Genomic DNA, 18902 nt, shown 5'->3' on the forward strand with positions numbered 1-18902 from the left:
ATCCTACTTTCACTTTTAAGAGAGTTTAAATAAAAAAAAAAATAATAATAATAATAAAAAAAGCATTTTATTGCCCCTCACAGTACTGTCCAGCCTCAACTCAAATTGAGCTTTGGCCATATGTATTTTCACCCTACAAAGGCAAACAGTACCTCTGTACTCCTTCCATATTGACTGATCTCGCCTCCAGCAAACAGGAACTTTCCTCATCCACCTAAGTTCTAGAAGAAGGTCCCTGCCCATCTGAGCCAACCTTCTACCACAGATGCTTTACTGGAGCCGGGATCAGGGCTGGCACTTTGCCTTCAGCACCCTGGGCAAAGGTGGCAGCTCTGGGCTCAGCACCCTGCTGTGCCCCATTCCCTGCAGCCTCCGATCATGCTCAGCTCTTCACTGCCATCTCTACAAATTTTCCCATAGCTCACAGTTTGATTCCTTCTTGCATACATGGAAATGAACGAACATAGCCAGTGGCTTTTCCTGGAGGTCTGGAGAGGCCCCCAATGGGGTCAAGCACCTCGTGCTTGCTAAAGGCAGCGGACTGGGCACCCAGCTGCAATGGAATGGTGGTGCCAGCCCTGCAGAGCTCCCCAGACATTGCCCCAAGGGCAGAGCTGTTCCAGGAGGGTTATTGCAGCCAGGAACTGGGCAAAGGTAGGGAAAGTTGGGCGGAGCCTTGTACTTTCTGCAGCTCTGCTGGGTGCCGTGAGGGACATCTATCTTAGTGGGGCTCCCTTCAGGAAGAACCCCTGGGGTCCACCTGCCCCCTGGGGAATCTGTCTCTCAGATGAGGCTCTCCTGGGGCTGTGGCTGCCCCAGTCTCACCAGACATGCCAGGGATCTCCTGACTTCTCTCGTCACTCTGCTTCTTATCCGGCTGGGCTCAGGTAGGATCCTGTGGGGCTGCTGTGGGCTCTTCCCCCGGTGCCTGGCAAACAGGCTGCCATAAGGCATGGAGTGGCCATGGGATATGGGGGAACGGATCCCACAGCTCAGCCCCAGCTGGGTTTCACTTTCACTTTTGTTCTTCCACACAATACGGCTGCTGTCTTGGCTCCCTTTCTGGCTCTTCTTCACCTGCCCGAATGCTGCAGAGAAGGCTCCCACTCCCAGCACACCTTCTTCTCCTGCACATCCTCCCTCTCCCTCTCCTGTTTCCCCGGTGGTTTCCCATGGGACACGGGGGACGCAGCACACACCAACTCACACACAGCTCGCCCTTTGACACTCACTGACCCTAAATTTACAATGGCAAAATCTCACCTCTTCTCCATTGTCCAGCCCAGCTCAGAGTGGAGGGACCAGGCCACACTGTCACTGCCGCCGTGGGGCAGGATGTCGTGCTGCCCTGCCACTTGTCCCCTCAACACGATGCTCGCACCTTGGAGGTCAGGTGGATTTGGGACAAATTCTCTGAGACAGTGCACCACTACCATGATGGAGAGGACCTGTATGGGGAGCAGATGGAGGCATATGCCGGGAGGACAGAGTTGGCCAGAGATGGTCTCTCTGCTGGAAGCCTGGACTTGCGAATCACAGGGCTGAGACCCTCTGATGATGGCCGGTACATCTGCACTGTGGAAGATGCTGATGCTTATGCTGAAACCATTGTGGAGCTGGAGGTGTCAGGTTAGTGGCTGGGGTGATACTGCCAGGGCAGAGTTTACGTGTCCTTTGAATGTTTCAGCTTCTTCACAGTATGGAACATGCCCATGGATGTGGAGGTAATATCTGGGGAGAGACCCTGGATACTTTTGTCAGTTTTCACTGATTATCTTTGAAGAAAGAAATCATAATATGTTGAGGGCACTGGGCACAGGCTGCTGAGCAGCACCTTCAGCTGTGTCAGCAATGGGACCAAACAGCACACAGGGAGAATCGCAGAGTCCTCTGAACAGGCAGACGTCTGCTTTACTTTTGCTTTCTGTGCTGGGGGAGACCTGAGAATTTGTCAGGAAGTATTGGGGCTTCTTGAACGAGCATGGCATGGTGCAGAGATGCTGCCTGGAGGTGCTGGATCTCTGCACCTGGGTTTTATGGACAATATGGGGTCACTGACATTGTGCAGCCCTTCTTTCTGTTTTTAGCGCCAGCCAGGTTGGATTGGGGTGAGGGTGGGTGCACGGAGCACCTGGAACAAAAGCCGCTGGTGCTGTGGCTGTGCTAAGCTGTGTCTGTCTTGGGAGCAGACGGGGTCTTTGCCTTGGAACTCAATCACTCCCCAAGTCAAGCCCCAGCCACACGCTCTTCCCCCAGCCACAGGCACTGACCCCCACCTCTCCCTGGGGGGCTACGAGGCCACAGGCGTCCGGGTGCTGTGTCGATCGGCCGGCTGGTACCCACTGCCGCAGCTGCTGTGGAGGGATGCTCGCGGGCAGCACCTGCCCTCGGTCTCCCAGACACATTCCCAGGACCAGGAGGGGCTCTTTGAAATCGAAGGCGCCGTCATCGTGACCGGGAGCGTGGAGGGGCCCGTGTCCTGCGTGGTCAGGAGCAGCCGCCTGCAGCAGGAATGGGAATTTTCCCTGCACATTGCAGGTACAAATGGCACAGCCAGGGTGAGGTGTCCCTGGCCACTGCACTTGTCCTGACCCAGGAGAAGTCTGGGTCTTGCTCTTCCACCTGCGGGCATGGAAACGCAGCCCTTTTCCTGGTGCCTTTTCTCAGCTCCCTTCTTCCACAACGCCCAGCCCTGGATGGTGGCTCTGGCTCTGGTCCTCGTGCTTTTGTCTGTGTCCATTGGCCTGGGTGTTTATCTCTTTCGAAAGCAAGGTAAGCTGGCAGCACAGGGATGGAGCAGAGGGAGGTGTTCTGCAGGGACCCCGCTGGGTGTGGAGCGGGGCTGAGCCCTGGCCCAGGGAGGTGCGTAGGAGGAGGAAGGGAATGTTCTCCTGGGGATCCCAAAGGTCTTAGGATCGTCGTGGGTGGGAGGCCAGGGAGCATGGCTGCAGCGTGGGGCTGGTGGCAAGGCGCAGCCCCCCTGCACATGTTCCCACCCAGCAACCAAGCTGCTCTGCTCACCACCTGTTCCTCCGCCTTTGCTTTTCAGCCACACAGAGCCGAGAGCTGGGTGAATCCTTGCAGTCCCTGCCCTCAACCCTGGGGATGTGGTGTCACTGCGGGAGGGCCTGGGCTGGGTGGGCTCAGGGGGCTTGTGTGCTGGTGGCTCGGGGGTGCTGGAGGAGCAGCTGGAGCCTGGGGTGGGAGTGAGGAGTGCTGGGGCTGGGGCTGCCCTGGGCACGGGACACGGCTGGGATGGCTGAAAGGAGCAGGGATCAAGGTGGGGACGGGGAGCGAGCTGTGGGGCTGCCCCACTCTGCACTGATGCTTCTGGGACACGGACGTCCTCCACCCATCCCCATTCACTTCCCCTTGTGTTTTGGTGGCAGGGTGCAGAGAGCTGCACAAGTGTCTGTTCTTCAAGCTAGAAGTCTTGCAAAATGCTGGCCCTAGGTCTTTGTTAGTGGGGTTGCTACAAGTCTGGGAGCAAGGTGGTCTGTGCCCATGCATGAGAGCAAAAAATTTGGGGTCTAGCCATCTAGCCATGGAAGCAGCATTGGATTGAAAGTCTCTCCACTCTGACCATTCATTCCTTTTGCTTTTTATAGCAGCCAAAAAGGATGCAAAGCTGGGTAAGTCTCCTTCCCCAAAGAGAAGGCATTTGGTGTCTTACCATGGGCATACTCCCATCTGACCGTACATTGCTTTTCTTTTTCTTTTCCAGTGGAACAGGCTGCAGAGATAGGTGAGTGTCCATCCCTGAACTGGAAGAATTTGCAGTGTAGACAATGGATGAGAAGTTTTTCCCTCTGATCATATATTCCTTATGCTTTTCTTTTCCAGAGGAAAAAGTTGCAAGACTGGGTGAGTCTCTCTTCCCCCCACAACTGAAGGAATTTGGGGTCTTCGGTTTTTAGCAGTCATTGATCAGAAGCAGACTCCTCTCATCGATGCATTGCTTTTTTCTTTTGTTTGTAGATGAACAAGCAGCAGAGCTGGGTAAGTGTCTTCGTGCTCAGGCCCAAGGGCAACACCAAGGTGATGTGCAGGGGAGGGTGGGCAGCTGGGAAAGAGCAGCCCAGGGCTGGCCCCTCACCCTGCCCACACCCACTGGGCACCAGCCATGGACTGTGACCAGCTCTCCCCTCTCCTTCCAGCATGGAGAAAGTTTCTGCTGCCTCACAATACACGTAGGTGTGCACTGGGTTGCCCTCTGTGGTGCTTCTCCTGCCCCTGGTGGGGCATGTTCAGGAGCCAAGAGGTGCCCCATCTCCTGCCCCGTGGGGCAGCTCCTGGCCCCGAGCTGGGGAAAGCCTGCCCAGGGCTGAGCTCTGCCCCTGATGGCCTGGCTCCTTCTGTCCCTGCAGTGAAGGTGACCCTGGATCCAGACACGGCTCATCCCCACCTTGTTGTGTCTCAGGACAACAGCAGTGTGAGACGGGAAAGTGAACGGCAGCAGGTGTCTGAAATACCGGAGAGATTTGACTGTTGGTGCTGCGTGCTGGGCCGTGAGGAGTTCAGAGAAGGGAGACATTGCTGGCAGGTGGAGATGGATGGAGAGTGGCACAAGTATTCTTGGTGGGGTGTGGGGGTGGCCAGGGCATCTGTGGAGAGGAAGAAGTGGATAGACAAAAGCCCCAAAACAGGGATCTGGGCTCTGCAGTACTATGAGGGGCAGCTCAAGTCTCTCACATCTCCTCGCACCCCCTTGTCCCTGTCTCCTATCCCCACAAGGATCTGGGTCTGTCTGGACTGTACCCAGCAGCAGGTGTCTTTTATCAACGCTGACAATGGGGTCGAGATCTTCACTTTCACAGCAGCCTCCTTCAATGGGGAGAGAATCCGCCCCTGGTTCTTTCTGGGGACAGAGGGAATTCAGCTGTGCCTGAGGGACAGCACCCCCAAGACCCTGTCCCCAGCCCTGGGGGGCTCCTGCCCTTCTCCAGCCACTCCTGCATCACCTCTCCTTGGTTCTGCTGGACCAGCACAGGAATGAGGGGCAGTGGGGTCAGGGGTTCCCTGCATTCCTCCCTGCTGCTGGAGGAGGGCTGGGATGCTGCAAGCAGGGGCCAGGCCCCTTGCAGCCCCTGGGGTCTGCCCTGCACGCAGCTCCTGTGCTGGGGCACAAGCCCTGCTGGCACCCAAGGGTCTCAGCCACCTTTGCCTCCTAGTTTGGGGTTGATTTGTGCTTTGTGCCTGGTGCTGAGCATGAGCAGTCATGGGGGCTCTTTGTTCCCTCCTCTGGAGTAGATGTATCCAAGGCCCAGCAGCAGCAGGACTGTGGCAAATAAAGTTTTGTACAGGAAGATGGAGTCTGGCAGTGGCATTTGCTGGGTGCTTTGTGTCCTGAGACCTTGCTGCCTGGGAAGGCGTCTTGCAGCAGACCGTCTCCTCACACGCCTTGCCCTGCAGAGCCTTCGACGTCCTCGTAGCCTTCCCTTGGAGGCTCTCGCACAGTTTCACGCCCTTCGTCTGCTGAGGTGCCCACAGATGCACGCAGTGCTCGAGGCGAGGCCGCAGCAGGCGAAGCAGAGCGGGACAATCCCTTCCCTCGGTCAGCCAGTAGGGCCATGCCTGAGGCCAAGCAGAGCACGCTTCGCCCTTTGGGGTCCCATGCCATAGCCCCCACACACCCGATACTCTTGGTGAGACACCGTAGGACTGTGTGAGCCTCCGCCCTGTCCCCAGAACACTGCAGAGACACCAGCGGGGCTTGTGGAGCATCTTTCTTGTCTGCACCACAGCATCGGGTCTGAGATGGGGCCAACTGGGAACCGCCGATGCCAGGAGGTGTCCTTCTGGGGGTCCTCAGATGCTGCCTGGGGAAGGGGGGGACACACAGGGCGAGAGATGGGGTGATTTGACCCTCACCGATGTGGATGGGGATGGTGACACCGTTACCTGCGGGGTAGTTGTCTCCAGGGAGGGGAGTGTAACCCGCAGGGGGGAGAAGAGGAGTGAGCAGAGTCCTCGTCGCCCTTGACCATGGCCCCGGCTCTCCCTGGCCACTCAACTGGGGTGGGAGGCCTGGCCCTGAAGCGGTAGACGCCGGCGAGAAATAAGCCAAGTCCCAGCACCATCAGCACGGTGGCCACCGCCACCAGTATCGTCACCTCCGGCATCAGTCCGGGACCTGCGGGGACACGGCCGGGTGAGTGGCAGCAAGGAGCCAAGGCCACCGGCCTCCAGGTGCAGTCCTGCGCCTCTCCACTCACTCCAGTCCTCGAGGAGAGGCTCCTGCAGGCTGACGTGCTGCACCGAGCACGTGTAGGTGTCGCCTGCCACTGGGGCCACCAGCAGGGACACCTGCGTCTGGTAGCTCCAGTCGCCATTGGGGATGGCGGAGATGGGGTTGTAGTCGTCGGGCTCCACGATGTCCCCGTTGCGCAGCCAGATGACGGTCACCTCGGGGGGGTAGAAGCCCCAGATGTGGCAGCTGAGGCGCACGGGCACACGGGCATTCCCCGTCTCCGCAGGGATGATGCGGACTTGGGGCTGCGCTGGAGCAGGGTTGGGGATGGGGTCAGTAGTGGGCGAGCCCCTTTTCCCTACCCTGTGCAATGTCCCCACGCAATGTTCTGTGCAATGCTCCCATGCAAAGCTCCCATGCAAAGCTCCACACAACTTCCCCATGCCACTTCCCCATGCAACGCCCTGTCCAAGCTCTAGGCATTGTCCCATGCGATGTCACACGCGACATCCCCATGCGATGCTCACAAGATGCCCTGTGCAACGCCCCTGTGCCACACCCTGCAAGAGGTATTGCTCTGTGCAACATCCCCTTGCAAAGGGCAATGCAATGCGCTGTGCAGTGCTGCGTGCAACATCCCCATGCGACGTCCTCACGCAGTGTACTCTTCAACACCCCCATGCAATGCCCAGTGCAACATCTTGCCAAGGCATCAGCTCCAGGGCAGACTCTTTCTGCAGCGGAGCAGGGGATCCCACAGGCAGGGCTACGTTTTTCTGGCATCTAGCCCACTTGAGGGAGCCGCCAGGACCCAGGAGCACTTGCAAGGGGAGGCTGACAGAGGTTGAGGGCTATCAGGGAGTGTGAGCAGGAGATAGAGTGGTGGGGCAACTCCCTGCGGATCCTGAAGGAGAGGTACCGGGGTGAGACACCCCAAATGGGGGTGGACCCCCTCCCCTGTCGCTGTCGGGCAGAGGGAGGGGACCTGGGAGTTGAGGAGGAATGGAGACAGGTCCCTGCTCGACATCGCAGGCGATGACACCCCCTGCAGGCCCCAGCTTCCCAGGTGCCCTTCCACAACAGGTTTGAGGCCCTGGAGCTTGAGAGACCAGTAGCTGAGGAAGAGGTAAAAAGTGTAGCCAGGAGGATGCTTACACTCAGGAAGTCGACTCCACGCCTCAGGTCTGCTATCCTCTTTTGATAGTCCAGACTGGCAGTGATGACATTGAAGAGAGAAGCCTGAAGGCTGTCAAATGGGACGTTAGGGGACTGGGGCAGTTAGTGGATGGAGCGGCAGTACAGGTGGAGCAGATCTCCACACTGCAGCCCATGGAGGAGCCCCCGGTGCAGGAGGTGGAAGGGGCCTGGAGGAGGCGGCAGCCCATGGAGTGCTGCAGGAGCAGAACCCAGGCCAGAGCCACAGCCCATGGAGAGGAGCCCCCGCAGGATCAGGAGTTCTGGGGGGACCTGCAACCCATGGGTTACCCAGATTGGAACAGTTTGCTCCTGACAGATGTACCTCATACTACAGACCCACACTGGGGCAGTTGCTGGAGAGCTGCTGCCTGTGGGAAGCCCATGTAAGATCAGATTGGGAAGGACAGCATCCCATGGGAGGAGTTGTGCACTCAGCTGAGGGTGGAAAGCCCTTGCAAGGAGATCTGGACAGATTGGAGAGTTGGACAATCACCAACTGCATGAAGTTTAACAAAGGCAAGTGCCAGGTCCTGCACCTGGGATGGGGCAACCCTGGCTACACGTACAGACTGGGGGATGAGACGCTGGACAGCAGCCCTGCAGAGAGGGATCTGGGGGTTGTGCTTGACAGCAAGCTGAACATGAGCCAGCAGTGTGCCCTAGCAGCCAGGAGGGCCAACCGTATCCTGGGGTGCATCAAGCACGGCATTGATAGTCGGCCAAGGGAGGTGATTGTCCCACTCCACTCTGCGCTCTGCGGCCTCACCTCGAGGATTCTGTGGAGTTCTGGGCACCACAGCACAAGAAGGACGTGAAACTATTGGAGAGTGTCCAGAGAAGGGCCACAGAGATGGTGAAGGGCCTTGAGGGGAAGATGTATGCCTTCAGCCAGTTCTCTTAGTACTCTGGGATGAATCCCATCTGGCCCTATAGTCTTGTATGCATTCATCTGGAGCAGCAAATCACACACAAATTCGGGGTTTGTTGGGACTATATCGTTCCTGCAGTCACTGTCCTCCAGCTCAGGGCACCTGGGGTCCCACAGCCCAGCATCGGTGTTGAATGCAAAGAAAGCATTAAACATGTTACAAGAGATGAGGAAAAGGCGGAGGTGCTCAATGCCTTCTTTGCCTCAGTCTTTAGCGGCAAAACCGGTTGCTCTCCGGATACCCAGTACCCAGAACTGGTGGAAGGGGACGGGGAGCAGGATGTGGCCCTCACCATCCACGAAGAACTGGTTGGTGACCTGCTACGGCACTTGGATGTCCACAAATCGATGGGGCCGGACGGGATCCACCCAAGGGTACTGAGAGAACTGGCAGAGGAGCTGGCCAAGCCCCTATCAATCATTTATCAGCAGTCCTGGCTATCGGGGGAGGTCCCAGCTGACTGGCGACTAGCAAATGTGACGCCCATCTACAAGAAGGGCCGGAGGGCAGAGCCGGGGAACTACAGGCCGGTCAGTTTGACCTCAGTACCAGGGAAGCTCATGGAGCAGATCCTCTTGGGAGTCATCATGCGGCACTTGAAGGGCAAGCAGGCGATCAGGCCCAGCCAGCATGGGTTTATGGAAGGCAGGTCCTGCTTGACGAACCTGATCTCCTTCTACGACAAAGTGACGCGCTGGGTGGATGAGGGAAAGGCTGTGGATGTGGTCTACCTTGACTTCAGCAAGGCTTTTGACACCGTCTCCCACAGCATTCTCCTCAAGAAACTGGCTGCTCTTGGCTTGGACTGGCGCACGCTTCCTTGGGTTAGAAACTGGCTGGATAGCCGGGCCCAAAGAGTTGTGGTAAATGGAGCCAAGTCCAGTTGGAGGCCAGTCACTAGTGGCGTCCCCCAGGGCTCGGTGCTGGGGCCGGTCCTCTTCAACATCTTCATCAATGATCTGGATGACGGCATTGAGTGCACCCTCAGTAAGTTTGCAGATGACACCAAGCTAGGTGCGTGTGTCGATCTGCTCGAGGGTAGGAAGGCTCTGCAGGAGGATCTGGATAGGCTGCACCGATGGGCTGAGGTCAACTGTATGAAGTTCAACAAGGCCAAGTGCCGGGTCCTGCACCTGGGGCACAATAACCCCAAGCAGAACTACAGGCTGGGTGAGGAATGGTTGGAGAGCTGCCAGGCAGAGAAGGACCTGGGAGTGATGGTGGACAGTCGGCTGAATATGAGCCAGCAGTGTGCTCAGGTGGCCAAGAAGGCCAATGGCATCCTGGCTTGTATCAGAAACACTGTGACCAGCAGGGCTAGGGAGGTGATCGTCCCCCTGTACTCGGCTCTGGTGAGGCCGCACCTCGAGTACTGTGTTCAGTTTTGGGCCCCTCGCTACAAGAAGGACATCGAGGTGCTTGAGCGGGTCCAGAGAAGGGCGACGAAGCTGGTGAGGGGCCTGGAGAGCAAGTCCTATGAGGAGCGGCTGAAGGAGCTGGGCTTGTTCAGCCTAGAGAAGAGGAGGCTCAGGGGTGACCTTATTGCTCTGTATAAGTACATTAAAGGAAGCTGTAGCGAGGTGGGGGTTGGCCTGTTCTCCCATGTGCCTGGTGACAGGACGAGGGGGAATGGGCTAAAGTTACGCCAGGGGAGTTTTAGGTTAGATGTTAGGAAGAATTTCTTTACTGAAAGGGTTGTTAGGTACTGGAACGGGCTGCCCAGGGAGGTGGTGGAGTCACCATCCCTGGAAGTCTTCAAAAGACGTTTAGATGTAGAGCTTAGGGATATGGTTTAGTGGGGACTGTTAGCATTAGGTCAGAGGTTGGACTCGATGATCTTGAGGTCTCTTCCAACCTAGAAATTCTGTGTCTGTGTCTGTGTCTGTGTCTGTATCTCTGTGAAGTCGATGACCCTGTCTGACCATCCCCATCAAGTAACAGACCAATGCTTTCTCTCATCCTACTTTCACTTTTTAGAGAGTTTAAATTAAAAAAAAAAATAAAAAAATAAAAAGCATTTTATTTCCCCTCGCAATACTGTCCAGCTTCAACTCAAATTGAGCTTTGGCCATATGAATTTTCTCCCTACAAAGGCGAACAGTACCTCTGCAGTCCTTCCATAGTGCCTGACTTCCCTTCTAGCAAACAGGAACTTTCCTTATCCACTGAAGCTCTTGAATAAGGTCCCTGCCCATCTGAGCCAACCTTCTGCCATGCCTGCTTTAATGGAGCTGGGATCAGGGCTGGCACTTTGCCTTCAGCACCCTGGGCAAAGGGTGGCAGCTCTGGGCTCGGCACCCAGCTGAGCCCCATTCCCTGTAGCCTCCGATCCTGCTCAACTCTTCATTGCTATCTCTCCCCATTTTCCCATTGCTCACAGTTTGATTCCTCTTTGCATGCATGGAGACGAACGAACATAGCCAGTGGCTTTCCCTGGAGGTCTGGAGAGGCCCCCACTGGGGTCAAGCACCTCATGCTTGCTAAAGGCAGTGGACTGGGCACCCAGCTGTGATGGAATGGTGCTGCCAGCCCTGAAGAGCTCCCCAGACATTGCCCCAGGGGCAGAGTTGCTCCAGGAAGGTTATTGCAGCCAGGAACTGGGCAAAGGTTGGGAAAGTTGGGCGTAACCTTGTACTTTCTGCAGCTCTGCTGGGTGCTGTAAAGGACATCTATCTTGGCTTGGAAAAAAACACCTGGGGGGCCACCTGCCCCCTGGGGGACCTCTCTCTCAGATGGGGCTCCCCTGGGGCTGTGGCTGCCCCAGCCTCACTGGCCATACCAGGGGCCTCCTGACTTCCCTCATCACTCTGCTCCTCCTCCGCCTGGGCTCAGGTAGGATCCTGCAGGGCTGCTGGGGGCTCTACCCCCTTTGCATGCAGACTTGCTGCTGTGGGGCAGGGGAGAGGCTTTGGGAAAAAGGGTACCTGAGCCCACAGCTCGCCCATACTGGGTTTCACTTTCCCTTTGGTTCTTTCACACAATACGGGGGCTTCCTTGGCTGCCCCTTCTGGCTCTTCTTCTCTTGCCTGAATGCTGCAGAGAGGGCTCCCACTCACCGCACACCTCCTTCTCCTGCACGTCCTCCCTCTCCCTCTCCTGTTTCCCAGGTGGTTTCCCATAGCACATGGGGGATACAGCACGCACCAACTCACGCCCTTTGTCACTCACTGCCCCGAAATTTACAATGGCAAAATCTTACCTCCTCTCTGTGCTCGTCCCCATTTCCCAGTGTGAGAAACATCTCAAATAATTATCTTCAGACTGGATCTTCTCTGAAGCTATTTTATTCCCGATTGCAACGGTCCTGTCAATCAGGAGCACATTTTAGTAAACAAATCCTAACCTTTTTTTCTCTATTACCCGATGCCTGATCACCTCCCCTGTTTCCTCATTGGATGAGTACTACAGGTTCACAAGCTATTTGATGCTCCTCTATACCATATATGTAGATTATTATTTTTTTTTAACCTTTTTATTTCTCCTTTCTCATATTTTGAGAACTTGTGATCTTTGTTCTCCTGTTCTCACACTGCTCGTCCTCTTTTTCTCAAGCTTCTACCTTATTTTGGAACAGTGAGGCCTTCTACGGTCCACTTATCTACTTAGCAATTCTGCTTATTCTGACTACACCTTAAAATACAGAAAAATAATTCTCTACTGCAAAAACACAACATTGTTTCTCACACCAGCCCAGCTCAGAGTGGAGGGACCAGGCTACTCTGTCACTGCCACCGTGGGGCAGGATGTCGTGCTGCCCTGCCACTTGTCCCCTCAACGCGATGCTCGCACCTTGGACGTCAGGTGGATTAGGAAGAAGTTCTCTGAGACAGTGCACCACTACCGCAATGGAGAGGACCTCTATGGGGAGCAGATGGGGGCATATGCCGGGAGGACAGAGTTGCTCAGAGATGGTCTCTCTGCTGGAAGCCTGGACTTGCGAATCACAGGGCTGAGACCCTCTGATGATGGCCTGTACGTCTGCACCGTGCGAGATGCTGATGCTTATTCTGAAGCCATTGTGGAGCTGGAGGTGTCAGGTTAGTGGCTGGGGTGATGCTGCCAGGGCAGAGTTTACGTGTCCTTTGAATGTTTCAGCTGTTTCACAGCATGGAGCATGCTCATGAATGTGGAGGAAATATCTGGGGAGAGAGCTCCCTGGATACTTTTGTCAGTTTTCACTGGTGTCCTTGAAGAAAGTAATCATAATATTGTGAGGGCACTGGGCACAGGCTGCTGAGCAGCACCTTCAGCTGTGTCAGCAATGGGACCAAACAGCACACAGGGAGAGTCGCAGAGTCCTTTGAACAGCCGGGTGTCTGCTTTACTATTGCTTTCTGTTCTGGGTGAGACCTTAGACGTTGTCAGGAAGCTAAGCACCTGGGTTTTCTGTGTGATTTGGGGCCTCTGGCATTGTGCAGCTCTGCTCTCTTGGTCTGGCACCTACCAGTATGTTTTGGAGGTGAGGGTGTGTGCTCAGAGTGCCTGGTCCCTGAGACCCTGGGGCCATTGGTGTGCTAGGCTGTGTTTGGCATGGGAGCACATGGGGTCTTTGCCTTAGAACTGAATCCCTCCCCAAGTCAAGTACCAGCCACACACTCTTCCCCCAGCCACAGGCGTTGACCCCCACCTCTCCCTGGGGGGCTATGAGGCCGGAGGCATCCGGGTGCTGTGTCGATCGGCTGGCTGGTACCCGCTGCCGCAGCTGCTGTGGAGGGATGCTCGCGGGCAGCACCTGTCCTCGGTCTCCCAGACACATTCCCAGGACCAGGAGGGGCTCTTTGAAATCGAAGGTGCCGTCATCGTGACTGGGAGCATGGAGGGGCCCTTGTCCTGCGTGGTCAGGAACAACCACCTCCAGCAGGAGAGGAAATTTTCCCTGAACATCGCAGGTACAAATGGCACAGCCAGGGTGAGGTGTTCCTGGTCCCTGCACTTGTCCTGACCCAGGAGAAGTCTGGGTCTTCCTCTTCCACCTGCGGGCATGGAAACACAGCCCTTTTCCTGGTGCCTTTTCTCAGCTCCCTTCTTCCACAATGCCCAGCCCTGGATGGTGGCTCTGGCTCTGGTCCCTGTGCTTTTTGTCGTGTCCATTGGCCTGGGTGTTTATCTCTTTCGAAAGCAAGGTAAGCTGGCAGTGCAGGAATGGAGCGGAGGGAGGTGTTCTGCAGGGACACCCCTGGGTCTGGAGCGGGGCTGAGGGATGTGCATAGGAGTTGGAAGGGAATGTTCCCCTGGGGATGCCAAAGGCCTTAGGATCGTCTTGGGTGGGAGGCCAGGGAGCATGGCTGCAGCGTGGTGCTGGTGGCAAGGCGCAGCCCCCCGCAGATGTTCCCACCCAGCAACCAAGCTGCTCTGCTCACCACCTCTTCCTCCGCCTTTCCTTTTCAGCGGCACAGAGCCGAGAGCTGGGTGAGTCCTTGCAGTCCCTGCCTCCAGCCCCTGGGAACTGGTGGTGTCCCTGCGGGAGGGCCTGGTCTGGGTGGGCTCTGGGGGCTTGTGTGCTGGTGGCTCGGGGGTGCTGGAGGAGCAGCTGGAGCCTGGGGTGGGAGTGGGGAGTGCTGGGGCTGGGGCTGCCCTGGGCACGGGACACGGCTGGGATGGCTGAAAGGAACGGGGATCAAGGTGGGGACGGGGAGCGAGTTGCGGGGCTGCCCCGCTCTACACTGACGCTTCTCGGACAGGGACGTCCTCCACCCATGTGCAATCACTTCCCATTGTCTTTTGGTGGGATGATGCAGAGAGCTGCACAAGTGTCTGTCCTTACTGCTACAAGTCTTGCAAAATGCTGGGACCTGGTCCTTCTTAGTCTGGTCACTACAAGTCTGGGAGCAAGGTCGTCTGTGCCCATGCATGAGAGCAAAAAAATTGGGGGTCTAGCTATGGCAGCAGAAATGGGGTGAAAGTCTCTCCACTCTGACCATTCATTCCTTTTGCTTTTCTATAGCAGCGAAAAAGGATGCAGAGCTGGGTAAGTCTCCTTCCCCAAAGAGAAGGCATTTGGTGTCTTCCCACAAGCATACTCCCCTCTGACCTTACATTGCTTTTGTTTTTCTTTTTCTTTTCCAGGGAAACAAGCTGCAGAGATAGGTGAGTGTGCATCTCTGAACTGGAAGAATTTGAAGTGTAGACAGTAGATGAGAAGCTTTTTCCCTCTGATCATGCATTCCTTATGCTTTTCTTTTCCAGAGGAAAAAGATGCAAGACTGGGTGAGTCTCTATTCCTCTCCCCAACTGAAGGAATTGGGCGTCTTTTGTTTGTAGCAGTCATTGTTAAGAAACTGACTGCTCTCATCGATGCATTGCTTTTCTATTTTGCTTGTAGATGAAAAAGCTGCAGAGCTGGGTAAGTCTCACTCTACAAACAGAAAAAAAAAAAAAAAAAAAAAAAAAAAAACAACGAAAAAAAAGGCATCATAGTGACAGGTATGGAATCAGAAACTATGCCTTCTTCTCATGTTTTCCTTTTTGCTTTCATTTGTAGAGAATCAAGCTGCAGAGCTGGGTAAGTCTCCCGGTGCTGAAGCCCAAGGCAATGTGCAGGGGAGGGTGGGCAGCTGGGACAGAGCAGCCCAGGGCTGGCCCCTCACCCTGCCCACACCCACTGGGCACCAGCTGTGGGCTGTGACCAGCTCTCCCCTCTCCTTCCAGCATGGAGAAGGTTTCTGCTGCCTCAAAATGGAGGTAGGTGTGCACTGGGTTGCCCGCTGAGGTGCTCCTCCTGCCTTTGCTGGGGCATGTTCAGGAGCTAAGAGGTGCCCCATCTCCTGCCCCGTGGGGCAGCTCCTGGCCCCGAGCTGGGGAAAGCCTGCCCAGGGCTGAGCTCTGCCCCTGATGGCCTGGCTCCTTCTGTCCCTGCAGTGAAGGTGACCCTGGATCCAGACACGGCTCATCCCCAGCTTGTCCTGTCTCAGGACAACTGCAGTGTGAGATGTGAAAGTGAATGGCAGCAGGTTCCTGACACACCAGAAAGATTTGACTACCGGTGGTGTGTGCTGGGCCATGAGGAGTTCAGAGAGGGGAGGCACTGCTGGTTGGTGGAGGTGGAGGGAGAGCGGCTAAAGAATTCACTGTGGGCTGTGGGGGTGGCCAGAAAATCTGTGAAGAGGAAGGGGTATTTCAAAAGGAGCCCTGAAGAAGGGATCTGGGCTGTAGAGTACTATGAGGGGCACCTCACATCTCTCACATCTCCTCGCACTCCCTTGTCCATGTCCCCTGTCCCCACAAGGATCTGGGTCTGTCTGGACTGTACCCTGGGGCAGGTGTCTTTTATCAATGCTGACAATGGGGTCCAGATCTTCACTTTCACAGCAGTCTCCTTCAATGGGGAAAGCATCCGCCCCTGGTTCTGGGTGGAGACAGAGGAAATTCAGCTGTGCCTGAGGGACAGCACCCACCAGACCCCGTCCCCAGCCCTGGGTGACTCCTACTCTTCTCCAGATACTCCTGCATCACCTCTCCTTGGTCCTGCAGGAGCACCACAGGAATGAGGGGCAGTGGGGACAGGGGCTCTCCTGTGTTCCTCCCTGCTGCTGGAGGAGGGCTGGGATGCTACAAGCAGGGGCTAGGCCCCTTGCAGCCCCTGGGCTCTGTCCTGCACGCGGCTCCTGTGCTGGGGCACAAGCCCTGCTGGCACCCACGGCTCTCACCCTGCCTCTGAGCCCCAGCGGGCAGCACAGGGGCTGCAGCAGCTCTCCACGCTCCTCTCCCCTCTGCTTTCAGACCCCAGGGCAAGGGATGTGGTCACTGTGTGCTGCTGGCCATTGCAGGCCACCTTTGCCTCCTAGGTTGGGGTTGATCCTTGCTCTGTGTCTGGTGCTGAGCATGAGCAGCCTGTGGGGGCTCTTTGTTCCTTCCTCTGGAGCACATCAAGGCCCAGCAGCAGCAGGACTGTGTCAAATAAAGTTTTTCACAGGAAGATGGAGTCTGGCAGTGGCATTTCCTGGGTGCTTTGTGTCCTGAGGCCTTGCTGCCTGGGAAGGCATCTTGCAGCAGACCGTCTCCTCACACGCCTTGCCCTGCAGAGCCTTCGCCCTCCTCGTAGCACTCCCTTGGAGGCCAAGTCCGCCGGCCTCCGGGTGCGGTCCTGCGCCTCTCCACTCACTCCAGTCCTCCAGGAGAGGCTCCTGCAGGCTGATGTGCTGCACCGAGCACGTGTATGTGTCGCCCGCCACCGGGGCCACCAGCAGGGACACCTGCGTCTGGTAGCTCCAGTCGCCATTGGGGATGGCGGAGATGGGGTTGTAGTCGTCGGGCTCCACGATGTCCCCGTTGCGCAGCCAGATGACGGTCACCTCGGGGGAGTAGAAGCCCCAGATGTGGCATCTGAGGCGCACGGGCACACGGGCGTTCCCCATCTCCACGGGGATGATGCGGACTTGGGGCTGCGCTGGAGCAGGGATGGGGATGGGGTCAGTGGTGGGCGAGCCCCTTTTCCCTCCCCTGTGCAACGTCCCCACACAACGTTCCATGAAACGCTCCCGTGAAATGCTCCCATTCAAAGCTCTAGGCATTGTGCCATGCGATGTCTCGTGTGACATCCCCATGCAATGCCCTGTGCAACGCCCCTGTGCCACTCCCTGCTAGAGGCATTGCTCTGTGCAACATCCTCTTGCAAAGGGCAATGCAATGCGCTGTGCAGTGCTCCGTGCAACATCCCCCTGTGACGTCCTCATACAGTGTGCTCTACAACACCCCCATGCAATGCCCAGTGCAACATCTTGCCGAGGTGATCAGCTCCAGAGCAAACTCTTTCTGCAGTGGAGCAGGGGATCCCACAGGAAGGGCTATTTTTTTCCAGCATCAAGCCCACTTGAGGGAGCCACCAGGACCCAGCAGCCCTTGCGAGGGAGGCTAACAAGGCATAGGCAGAGCCAGCAAGGCCCCGTGCTTGGTTCTTCAAAAGCTGCCCCTGGTAAGCAGGACGACCAGGAACGAGGTGACCAGGATGGGCAAACAGGGCATAGCACATCGGAAGGGAGTGGCAGGCAGTTTACACAGGCTGGGCGAGCAGGGAGGGCAGAGCGTTCCTCCCCGCCCATACGAACAACTCCACTAACGGCGGTCTACCACTACCTAGGCTGCAATGGTCTCCACCAGGCACAGTGATCTCTCTAGCAAGTCTGTACACACCCAGACCGACTGCCCACTCAAAAATGCACCAGTTCAGGTCTCTGGGTGCAGGGAGCATCTGAGCCTCTTGCTGCCATCTGCAGGAGGCAGAGAGACTCTGTGTGCGTGAGGTGCAAGCAGGTGGATGACCTGGTCTGCCTGGTGGCAGAACTCAAGGAGGAGGTGGAGAGGTTGAGGGCTATCAGGGAGTGTGAGTGGGAGATAGAGTGGTGGGGCAACTCCCTGCGGGGCCTGAAGGAGAGGTACCGGGGTGAGACACCCCAAATGGGGGTGGACCCCCTCCACTGTCGCTGTTGGACAGAGGGAGGGGACCTGGGAGTTGAGGAGGAATGGAGACAGGTCCCTGCTAGACATCGCAGGCGATGCCACCACATACAAGCCCCTGCTTCCCAGGTGCCCTTCCACAACAGGTTTGAGGCCCTGGAGCTTGAGAGCCCGGGAGCTGAGGAAGAGGTAGAAAGTGTAGCCAGGAGGATGCCTAGGGTGAGGAAGTCGACTCCACGCCTCAGGACTGCTATCCTCTTTTGATAGTCCAGGCTGGCAGTCCTGACATTGAAGACAGAAGCCTGAAGGCTGTCAAACGGGACGTTAGGGGACTGGGGCGGTTAGTGGATGGAGCGGGAGTACAGGTGGAGCAGATCTCCACACTGCAGCCCATGGAGGAGCCCCTGGTGCAGGAGGTGGATGGGACCTGGAAGAAGCTGCGGCCCATGGAGAGCCCCCGCAGGTGCAGCCCCAGGCCGGAGCCACAGCCCATGGAGAGGACCCCACAAAGGAGATGGGACTCTGGGGGGAGCTGTCATGCATGGACGACCCAGACTGGAACAGTTTGCTCCTGAGAGATGTACCTCATACTACAGACTCATACTAGGGCAGTTGCTGGAGAGCTGCTGCCTGTGGGAAGCCCATGTAGGATCAGATTGGGAAGGACGGCATCCCATGGGAGCAGTTGTTGACTCGGCTGAGGGTGGAAAGCCCTTGCAGGGAGATCTGGACAGATTGGAGAGTTGGGCAATCACCACCTTCATAAAGTTTAACAAAGGCAAGTGCCAGGTCCTGCACCTGGGATGGGGCAACCCTGGCTACACGTACAGACTGGGGGATGAGACACTGGAGAGCAGCCCTGCAGAGAGGGATCTGGGGGTTGTGGTTGACAGCAAGCTGAACATGAGCCAGCAGTGTGCCCTAGCAGCCAGGAGGGCCAACTGTATCCTGGGGTGCATCGAGCACAGCATTGCTAGTCAGTCAAGGGTAGTGATTGCCCTGCTCTACTATACACTGTGCAGTCTCACCTCAAATACTGTGTGCAGTTCTGGCCACCACAGTACAAGAAGGACCTGAAACTCTTGGAGAGTGTCCAGAGAAAGGCCACAGAGATGGTGAAGGGCCTAGAGGAGAAGACATATGCCTTCAGCCAGTTCTCTTAGTACTCTAGGATGAATCCCATCAGGCCCTAT

At 56.6% G+C, this 18902-nt stretch overlaps 3 protein-coding genes across 3 annotated transcripts; 2 read left to right on the plus strand and 1 right to left on the minus strand.

The window, feature by feature from the left end:
- The first annotated feature begins 453 nt into the window (after positions 1-453).
- Positions 454-5235, plus strand: LOC139998860 (butyrophilin subfamily 1 member A1-like). Its single transcript, XM_072024736.1, has 8 exons — positions 454-887; positions 1282-1629; positions 2257-2538; positions 2668-2772; positions 3609-3632; positions 3725-3745; positions 3846-3864; positions 4252-5235. The coding sequence occupies exons 1-8, from the start codon at positions 788-790 to the stop codon at positions 4994-4996; spliced, it is 1644 nt and encodes a 547-aa protein (XP_071880837.1). The 5' UTR covers positions 454-787; the 3' UTR covers positions 4997-5235.
- On the minus strand, positions 5217-11442 carry LOC113841520 (HLA class II histocompatibility antigen, DM beta chain-like). Its single transcript, XM_072024737.1, has 5 exons — positions 11373-11442; positions 6216-6500; positions 6017-6133; positions 5872-5940; positions 5217-5278 (listed from the first exon to the last, which is right to left on the minus strand). Exons 1-5 carry the CDS (start codon positions 11440-11442, stop codon positions 5217-5219), a joined length of 603 nt encoding a protein of 200 aa, XP_071880838.1.
- A 58-nt stretch (positions 11443-11500) lies between these two features.
- LOC119718645 (butyrophilin subfamily 3 member A3-like) lies at positions 11501-15803 on the plus strand. The gene is made up of 9 exons (XM_072024738.1): positions 11501-11546; positions 12006-12353; positions 12930-13205; positions 13335-13439; positions 14261-14284; positions 14383-14403; positions 14503-14523; positions 14798-14818; positions 15067-15803. Exons 1-9 carry the CDS (start codon positions 11501-11503, stop codon positions 15801-15803), a joined length of 1599 nt encoding a protein of 532 aa, XP_071880839.1.
- Positions 15804-18902: the final 3099 nt, after the last annotated feature.

This window comes from Anas platyrhynchos, chromosome 17, assembly GCF_047663525.1.
Source record: "Anas platyrhynchos isolate ZD024472 breed Pekin duck chromosome 17, IASCAAS_PekinDuck_T2T, whole genome shotgun sequence".
Classification (NCBI taxonomy): domain Eukaryota; kingdom Metazoa; phylum Chordata; class Aves; order Anseriformes; family Anatidae; genus Anas; species Anas platyrhynchos.

What these genes read in the sequence shown, in the direction of transcription:
- LOC139998860 (XM_072024736.1), top strand. Translation starts at nt 788, where the DNA reads ATGAGGCTCTCCTGGGGCTGTGGCTGCCCCAGTCTCACCAGACATGCC. An exon ending in TCTTATCCGGCTGGGCTCAG is followed by an intron (nt 888 to 1,281) that starts GTAGGATCCTGT and finishes TCCATTGTCCAG; the next exon opens with CCCAGCTCAGAGTGGAGGGA. An exon ending in CAAAAAGGATGCAAAGCTGG is followed by an intron (nt 3,633 to 3,724) that starts GTAAGTCTCCTT and finishes TTTCTTTTCCAG; the next exon opens with TGGAACAGGCTGCAGAGATA.
- LOC113841520 (XM_072024737.1), bottom strand. Translation starts at nt 11,442, where the DNA reads ATGTGCTATGGGAAACCACCTGGGAAACAGGAGAGGGAGAGGGAGGAC. An exon ending in GCAGGAGAAGGAGGTGTGCG is followed by an intron (nt 6,501 to 11,372) that starts GTGAGTGGGAGC and finishes ACCCTGCTCCAG; the next exon opens with CGCAGCCCCAAGTCCGCATC. An exon ending in CAGGGCCAGGCCTCCCACCC is followed by an intron (nt 5,941 to 6,016) that starts CAGTTGAGTGGC and finishes TTCTCCCCCCTG; the next exon opens with CGGGTTACACTCCCCTCCCT.
- LOC119718645 (XM_072024738.1), top strand. Translation starts at nt 11,501, where the DNA reads ATGGCAAAATCTTACCTCCTCTCTGTGCTCGTCCCCATTTCCCAGT. An exon ending in ATTTTCCCTGAACATCGCAG is followed by an intron (nt 13,206 to 13,334) that starts GTACAAATGGCA and finishes GCCTTTTCTCAG; the next exon opens with CTCCCTTCTTCCACAATGCC. An exon ending in TTATCTCTTTCGAAAGCAAG is followed by an intron (nt 13,440 to 14,260) that starts GTAAGCTGGCAG and finishes GCTTTTCTATAG; the next exon opens with CAGCGAAAAAGGATGCAGAG.